The sequence below is a fragment of the Monopterus albus genome, unplaced genomic scaffold (assembly GCF_001952655.1).
Source record: "Monopterus albus unplaced genomic scaffold, M_albus_1.0 scaffold27.1, whole genome shotgun sequence".
NCBI classification, from domain to species: domain Eukaryota; kingdom Metazoa; phylum Chordata; class Actinopteri; order Synbranchiformes; family Synbranchidae; genus Monopterus; species Monopterus albus.
This window is the reverse complement of record NW_018127907.1, coordinates 898,491-907,347: the sequence shown is the minus strand read 5'-3', so window position 1 is coordinate 907,347 and position 8,857 is coordinate 898,491. Positions and strand designations below refer to the sequence as shown.

At 40.2% G+C, this 8,857-nt stretch overlaps 2 protein-coding genes across 2 annotated transcripts in view; both read right to left on the bottom strand.

Moving 5' to 3' along the window:
• The window catches only part of cnot7 (CCR4-NOT transcription complex, subunit 7), a 16,241-nt gene extending 13,726 nt beyond the window's left edge, over positions 1–2,515 (bottom strand). The window contains exons 1-4 of the mRNA XM_020595466.1: positions 2,321–2,515; positions 1,508–1,631; positions 1,212–1,405; positions 739–900 (exon numbers count right to left, since the gene is read on the bottom strand). Coding sequence (XP_020451122.1) covers positions 739–900; positions 1,212–1,405; positions 1,508–1,624 — 473 coding nt within the window. The 5' untranslated portion in view covers positions 1,625–1,631; positions 2,321–2,515. The remainder of the gene's footprint in view (positions 1–738; positions 901–1,211; positions 1,406–1,507; positions 1,632–2,320) is intronic.
• Positions 2,516–3,629: 1,114 nt separating this feature from the next.
• Positions 3,630–8,857, bottom strand: part of mtmr7a (myotubularin related protein 7a) — a 12,860-nt gene continuing 7,632 nt past the window's right edge. The window contains exons 8-14 of the mRNA XM_020595400.1: positions 8,242–8,351; positions 6,933–7,058; positions 6,565–6,614; positions 6,275–6,475; positions 5,887–6,021; positions 5,618–5,744; positions 3,630–5,494 (exon numbers count right to left, since the gene is read on the bottom strand). Of these exons, the coding sequence (XP_020451056.1) occupies positions 5,153–5,494; positions 5,618–5,744; positions 5,887–6,021; positions 6,275–6,475; positions 6,565–6,614; positions 6,933–7,058; positions 8,242–8,351 (1,091 nt within the window). The 3' untranslated portion in view covers positions 3,630–5,152. The remainder of the gene's footprint in view (positions 5,495–5,617; positions 5,745–5,886; positions 6,022–6,274; positions 6,476–6,564; positions 6,615–6,932; positions 7,059–8,241; positions 8,352–8,857) is intronic.

Sequence of the window (8,857 nt, the reverse complement as noted above, 5' to 3'; positions counted from 1 at the left end):
AATATTGATAACAGTAAGGTCTAGACCTTACTTTGTAAAGTGTCCTGAGATGACTTTTGTTGTGATTTGGCGCTATACAAATAAAATTTGATTTAAGAATCCCTTGAGGTCTGAGACCTCTTTTTCGAGGGTGCCCTGGTGAACAGAAGTTCCTCTGGGCAAGACACTGAACCCCAAGCTGCTCCCCAAGGCTGTTGCCATCAGTGTATGAGTATGTGTGAATGGTCAAATATTGTAAAGTGCTCTGAGTGCACTTCAGTGCATAGAAAGGCGCTATGTAAATGCAAATCCATTTACCATTTAAAATCCAAAGCCTGGTTATCTTTAGCCTCAGTTTGCCCTGGAGACACAGTGGGAAACTGAGTATGAAATGAAGATGTTAAGCAGCAAATAAAAAAATAAAAAAAAAAGGGGAAAAGTTTTCTTTTGTCACAAGATACTCATAACTATAGTTGAATAGCAAATTCAGTAGCAAACTTTAATCGAATTTTTTGTTAGGCAAGGCTATTGTTATAACATGTTTGTAGCAAAATAATCTTACTGTACAGTAGTTCTGCATATCATCTTATCTCTTATTACAGAACAAACAGGATAAACAATTTCTCTACATTTTACAATTTCTTCAGTATCATATGCAGAACAGTTTGCTTCCTGTTGCTGTGCAGCCATTTACAGTACAGCAGCCAGAATTCAAATATGATTAAATGCATACAAAAATAGTGACAAACTGCAAAATACCTGTGAAAAGACAGCCATTTGACCCCGTCACAGAGCACCACTCCTGATGTCATCAGCAGCTCTGCAAAGTACAGCGTCTCAATGCCTTCTTCCTCGTGCTTCTTGAACTGAATCCCTGAAGTGGTCAGCAGTTCAATGGAGTCCTGTGCGTACATGTCCTCTCTAATGAGAAACAATGCACAACATACTATAATTGTTACAAACAAAACAAGACACTCAGGTAGGCAAGGAGCTGTACTGTCAAAACAGCATCTAAGAAGTGTGTAAGTGCTCTCATTCAACACAGTGTGCTGTGAGGAAGCCCAGGTGTTTTTCTCTAAACTAGTACCAGAACCACAAACAGGAGACATGCAAATTCTGGTTTAATAAACAATTATATAGTGCCAAAACATTGCATTTGAAACTATGTATATGTTCTCAAGTGTGAAGGCAACATAAGAAATAACCAGGATGACATAGGAAAGTTATCTTACGTGAGGTTAAACTTAAAATTGAATTGCCATGTTGATGTCCCAGGAGGGTATTCCCCTTGTTCGTTCATAAACGTCAGACCTAGCTGGATTATCTTGAGCAGATCCACATTGCATCGCAGTAACTGGTACTGATAATCTGCGTTGCTTCTGAACTCTCCGATCGGTCTGGCTACTACACCTGGAAATTCTGTATCCTGCGAGAAGACAACTCATTATTTATAGTACAGAAATCTGATCTAATTAAAAAGTCAAGTATCAGATAGCTGTGTCCCTGTGTCTCTATGAGCACCACTCACCATAGCAATGTAGTTGTATTTCCTGATGACATGTCGGATCCTCTTCAGCTCCTCCTCCAGATTGTTGGCCCAAACTTCACATATTCTTTGGCTGTGATCCACAGTAGCTGCTGGCATAGTGCCACTATGATGGAAAAAGGAAGAAGTCAGAAGCTTTAAGAAGACAGCTGGTTCACAGACCTAGCCCAATGTGCTGACCTGTGACAGACCAAATAATACAAAGGTACGTTCCCAGATACCCAAGAGCCACTGATAAATCATTTGGCTGACGACATATAACGTTATAATATTAAATATAGGAACTACAATTTGCTCTGGGTATGAAATCACAGACATCAATGTCAACTCTCACCACTGGGCAAGCTAATTCAATCTCAGAGCGGTGAGTGCTTCTTCTGAGCTGGGACACTACAAGTTAGCTGCTAAATGAAGGAGTTAATGCAACATAAACGCAAACTGACAGTGGGGACAACAGCTGCGTGCTTTGCAGGACATGCCAGGCAGGCTGCTGTTAACATTAGCTCATCACAGGGAGTCTTCACAGCACTTTGGGCTAGCTAGGCTACATGCAGCTGTTTGCAGGCTATGCACAGCACTGGTTAACATGAGCACGACAGCTCAGGTAGGAGGCTGTGTACTTTCAGCGCACTTCTCATGTAGACGGTTGACTGGTCAGATAAATAACTGTTTGTGCAAAATATGAAAGTGACGACTGAATAGCGGTGCGCGTGCACACACACACTCACACGTATCGTTAAATATACCCGGAGCCACTTTGACACTGCAACGCTCGCTGTAGCTTCATTAACTTACCGTTCCCCAAACCGGGCGGGCGTGTGTTTTAAGCGTGTACTACCTGAAAATTGTTAATTTGTTCAACGTTACTGTGTAGGGGGGTTCAGCTAACTTTTAAATAGTTTCTATTCACTACTGTATCGATATCAACCTACAGCTCCCATCATAGCTGAACCTACAATACAACGTCATCACGTACAACGGAAACGTCATGTACGTATGTATTGTTTTGCCTGTATGACCCCCATGTGCTATATGTTAACAACGACCCCTCTGAAAACATGTAGCCTGTTTACTAAGAAAGGAAACTGTTACATTAAATCAATTAATTAAGCCTTTAAACTTTATAGACTTGTAAAAAAAATTGGCCCAGCAATTTCTTTAAGTTCCATATTAATTTAGCTTTCTCTCACTGTGCACACACTATTATATTTTTGTACACAACATATTCATTTTACTTATATTTTAACATTATTTCACACATTGACACCGATACAGTTTGGAAAGACAAACGAGGCAAATAATTTATCCTAAAGTAAAATTTGCTTGGAGATAATAAATGAAAGCTGACCCAAAGCAGCACTGCTGGTGCCAGCAGGTCGTCAAGACTTTGCTAATGACCAGTACAGATGGGCAGATGTTCATCAACAACAGGAATTAAATTACGGGAGATCTGATAGAGACCTACTCATACCAGTTACATATTAAGCTGGTTCTGTACATGCAGTTGTTCAGACTTATTACTCTTGCATCAGGACTTATATATGGTGAAAAATGGAAACAGAAGTGGGAGGTTTTAGCTTTAAAATAGCTGAGTAAATAAATATTTTTGTCAGTCAGAAAAATGACAGACTGTGCAGCTCATTGGTCAACCTAAGTTTTTGGCTGTTCATAAGAATTACTTAAGATACAAAGCCTAGATTTATACAAGTGCAGTATAATATTTTTTTAGAGGGTTGGTTCACTCAATTTACAAAAGGATATTGTTTCCCTTGTTCCTTGTGGTATCTAGCTATGCAGATAGTTTTGGTTAATCTGTCCAAGGTTTGAGAAATTGGATTCTGATATTTTGCCTAGACTCAGGATAATGGGGTACTGAGAAATTACACTGATTCAGCAGCAACATATTTATACAATCAGTGTCCCATTTACTCTGTTTAATCCCCAGATCACACTGCCAACATTACTAAAAAGTAATCCCTATATAAAAAAATAGTATCCTAAAATCTCAAACCATCCGCAAATTAAAAACAGAACTATTGCAATGCCTTTTAAAGTGTCAGACAAGAACAGAATCAGGAACTAATAGACCAAACAGTAATTTATTTATTTCACAGATAAATGACACAATTGACAACAGTGCATTTAGATCATCTTGATGAATCTGCCTCTTATTTCACCCCAGCAAATAAATGCAGCAATATAAAGCTCTTTCTTTCATACAAGGTCAAAATTCATTATGACCAGACATTTTAAAACACAATACAAATAAAAACCATGCATGAAAGCAAGATTACAGTAGTCAAAAAAAGTCAAAGTACAAAAATATCTTCACATGCTTTGCTTGATAATCTACATTGTTCATTTGTACCGCAGTGCACCTACAATAATGTGTACCACACTGTTAAGGTGAGCAGTTTGGGTGCTAATCTTACAATTAAAAGGACACAAATACATTTTTTTTAAAAGTTAATTTTATGCTGACCAAACCAGCAGTATATTTGCTCAGCTGGTTCTTTAGCCTTATTTACTCTGTGCATTCATTTATAACTTTTGGTTTGAGCACAACAAATCTGGTGTTGAAATATTTTGGACAGAAATGTATGACATTGCCTTGTAAAATTTCACAGCTTATTTTTCACATCCTGTAGTATTAATGTCATGTAAAATCACCTGACAAGTTGAAATTCTCAGGTGTGGACCACAAGCTTCCAATTAACCACAATTAGATTAGATTAGAATAAACCACTGATTATTGTAGCGTAATGACTCCAAAGCCAGCCGAGGCCACTGTGCTGTGCAGGGTGAGTTCAGCTCAGTCTTATCATGTCCTGTGAGGTTCAAATGCCACTACATTGCTGTTGGAACTAGGTCTTGGGTAGAATGGGATTGCTGCTCTTCTTTCAGGCCAAACTACAGTCCTGAAACCAGCTGGCCTGGGAGTAGCAGTGACCATGAGGTGCAGCAGCATTAAAAACAGATAGTAGACTAAATTATCAAATCATTTTATTGCAAACAATGCTACAGTCATTCTGAACGCCAGTTAGCACCATGTGCATGTTCGGTCATATTCTTGAGAAGCTTCAATATGATTCAGCTGTTTTATCCCTGTAGTTTGTCCATTTGTTTTTCTTTCATCTTGTTTTGTTTCCATTTCTCCCTTTATATATTAAATAATTTGAAAGATTAATGCAGCAAAAAAATCTCTTTGGAGCTCTACTGTTGTTTCATATGGCTCTGAAAACTGGCATATCGCAGCAGGACTTGTTAAATCTTTTTCTTTTTAGAGCTAGCTGAGGTTAAACCTGTAGTGTAGCATTGTTTGTACCCATGATTAGACTGTTAAGTCTTTTTACTTAAGGTGTTTACATCACCAGGTCTCAATAGAAATGTAGTTAAAGGTTTCCAATATTAAACAGGTTATTGTGGCATTAGTTTTTGTCTGTCTGTGTACAGTGTTGTGGGCCAAATCAGCTGTCACCGCACCACATGCAAGCAAAAGTGTAGGTAAACCGTTTAACCTGAAGACTGTTCACCGGAGCTACAGTCAGTAGCCAAGTTACTTGATGCATGAAATATTTGTTCAGTGGCTGTGCAGCTGCTGAAGCTTCCACCACATGCTATGTTTGTTCAGGCAGCAATGTAGACAGCCTCATCCGAGTCTGGATCCCGGATGCTATCCTCGCTGAGAGGGGAACGACAGCTCAGGTCTGCGATCCCCGACTCCTGGTCACTGCCATTGGAGAGGTTGGAGTCAGAGGTTTGGTTCAAGTCTTGCGGCAGGAGGAGCAGGCTGCTGTCCAACACTTTTAGCTGACAGGGGCTGCTGGTGATGGAGCCACCGGTGTAGTCCTGAGGGGTGTTGGCCAAATTGAGGCCATTATTGAGAGTCCATGCTGTGGGGCTTTTATCAAAGGTGGTCGATTTCTGAGTGACACTCCACTCCTGCTCATGCTCTAGCTGAGCAATTTTCTATTGAACATGTTGAAATTAGTCAGGCATTGGACCAGAATTAAAAAAACAAAACAAAACACTGCAGGAGAAGTTTCTCACAAGAAATGAGTTGCAGTAATGAATATACAGGTCCATCCCTACCTGTTTGTGTGAAGCCAGCTGCTCCTCCAGCTGCTGCGTCTCCTCTTGGATGGCCCTCAGGCAGTCCTCCGCAGACTGTCGAGGATGTATCCCTCGGTCAAAGTGGTTGTACAGCCCGCTCCAAAATCTACACAAAACAAAGAGAAATAATCAGGGCAATTAGCTCTGTCAACACGCACTCTGCTAGTACTGCAGTCTCAACTGAGGATTAATCTGTACACCAGATTTCAGTACAAGCACTGATTTAGTTGCCCTTAATATAAACTTACTTAAAACAGTAGGGGGCAGTAGACAGTTGGAGGAGCCCCCGAGTCTGGCTGTGGTCTGGCCTGTACAGAGGATTGATGTAGTCTGCACGGTTCATCCATAGATAACTCCACAAAGAGTGAGTCTTCTCGCGCACTCTGTATCAATGTCACATGTAGGTCAAAGAATAAAGTCCAAAAATACAAGACAAAAAAGTTTTTTTTAATCAAATCAAAGATGCAACTGATTTAGAATATGTCATTTTTCTTTCTAGTGCTGAGCCATCTCCATCTGCACAAGCCCAGTAATGCAGTATACAAGTGGCTGTCATTTCCTCAGTCCTCTCTCAGACCAGATGCCTATGCTGTGAAAAGAAAAAGAAATGGTGGTGGCTGCAGGGTTGACTCTCACCCCAGCTCTATCCTCTCCCGCTGGTTGTTGCCAATGAAGTTGCCATACTGGCAGGAGTAGATGTGGCTGTGAATGGTGATGAGGAACCTCTCGCTGAACTCAAAGGCACAGGGGAACTGCTCCATCAGCTGCCACACACACTCCAGGAACTGGTCGATGATGGGAGACGCCTCTTTAGGGTCTCCAACCAGGTGGTTGCATCTGGAGAACAGGTGAAGACGCTTAAGTCCAAATTAAACATCAAAATCCTGCTGTATAGGAGCTGTGACAGTAAGGTTTCATAGTCAAACCTGTGAGAGAACTTGTGTCCAAATGAGACCCACTCTTTCTCAATGAGAACCTAAGTGCAGAAGAAACATGGACATGTTGAATTCTACCGGGCCATGAATAAAGTTCAGAGAGTGCACAGTCAGTCCCGGCAAAATGCCTCAACCTTTTCACCCTCTGTGGAGGGTCATTTGGCAATTCCCAAAAGCAGGCCTTATGATCGAAGAACCTCAGGAGCCCAGTTTGGACTCCTATCAGCTAAAGCCAGAATGTAACTGGATATATTATGATGCTACGGATTATACCAGAGGGTTATGTGACCATCAGTGATAGTTCTGCGATGTAATCTTACATCATAACTTAAATACAAAAGCAAAGGTTCAGTTTCTACCATGAGTCCTCTGAGGGTCCTGTAGTAGGGATCCAGCAGCACACAGGCCACTGAGCACACCTGGGCAGTACGGTCCCAACCATCTGAGCAGTGAACCAGCATACTGACACCCTCTTCTGCAACAGCCTGCACGCACACACACACACACACACACACCCCAAATAGATAGAGTAGCCTGCAGTGTCACAATGATTCATGGTGTTGATAGTAGATGATGGCTAACAAAAAAAACCCCTTAATTTTAACATTAGAAAATGTCAATAATTTAAACCAGACATGGTTGTGAACTGTAACTGGAAAGTTATATGTTAAATTTCAACGATGCTCAGAGGAATTAGTGTGTTATCCTGATTATGTTGACCAATGATTACATTAACATCCACAGAAAAAGTTTTTTGGATCTAAATAAACACTGAAAACATCAGGCATGTAGCCGTTCATAAAGCAGTGGCTATCTAGGTCCAGGAGCAAAACATTATTTACAGAAAGAACACTGGGTTATGTTCTTCATCCAGACCAGACCTTCTCCAAGTAAGATTTCATGGAGAAGTTGAGAATTAAAGTAGTCAAAAAAGGGGTAAGTGTTGTTCCTCTGTTCCTGACCATACCATAAAAATTCCATCTCCAAATCTGACTTAATATATTTTATTTGTACATTTTTATTATATTTGAAATTGTTCTCACTCCATCTCAAAATCACCGTCACTCACTCACTTCCCACTTGCCCATAAAGAAAGACATGCACAGGTTAAAGGGCTCATAATATTCATTACTGAGCAAGAAATGGTTCTTTTTGTGAGGATAATTTTTTTAAGTTCAGTAAGAATCTTAATATAATATAACCGTAACCATGCACAACCTAAATTATTTGATTAGTAAAGCCTGAGAGGAAGGAGGAGCCCAAAGTCTTCTAATTGTATAATCATCCAAAGTAACTAATTTCGTAATATTTCTCTACCGAGTAAAGTTCAATGAAGAGACAGTTGGCAGAAAATTATTTCTTTAAGCGTTTAACCTCGGAGTGGAGTTAATTGAACTGCACTGTAACTTTTGAGGCTGCAGTTTACAGTGCTGTCGGGCAGAGTTGTTTCTAATGTATTGTCCACCCCCCTTTTTCAATTGGTAGACTAAAGGACTTATTGCAGGATTGTTGTACCAGACTATATTAGTTTTAGCTAGGTGTACCATGTGGGATACACGTATCTTCTCTTTGCAGATGGACAATATTTGTCATGATGCAACACACACATCTAAGTTAATACTGAGTGCAGTGGTGATGGAGACAGCAGGGATTAACCTCCAGACTGACCTTGGCAATGAAGTTGCCTGCATCCAAAACAGCTTTGATGTGCTTCAGCCAGCCTGAGCTCTCCAGACCCTCCAGGAAGTTAGACATGGAGGGGGACCGTGGCTCACACACTGCAACCAAAACACAGCTGTCTCACTGGCAAGAAACATACGTGATCACTGGGCTTTATTATACCATGACTAGCAAGATCCATGAGAATTAATTTCTAGGAAAATCTGCGCAGGGCATGAGGAAAATATGGGTCACACAAATGTATTTTGTTTTTCAAAACAGATTTCCTTCAGCTTTTCATGTGACTGTTCATTTGGTTTTTAGTCACGCTAGTGATGTTGTCAAACAGTCCACTACTTTGTTGAGACTCAAATATATTCCAGTCAGACTTTCAATCAGTATAATATACAGTGGTGTGAAAAAGTGTTTGCCCCCTTACTGATTTCTTATCTTTTTGCATGTTTGTCACACTGTAATGTTTCAGATCGTCAAACAAATTTATATATTAGTCAAAGATAACACAAGTAAACACATCATGCAGTTTTTAAATGAAGGTTTTTATTATTAAGGGAAAACAAAATCCAAAACTATATAGCCCTGTGTGAACAAGTGTTTGCCCCCTAAA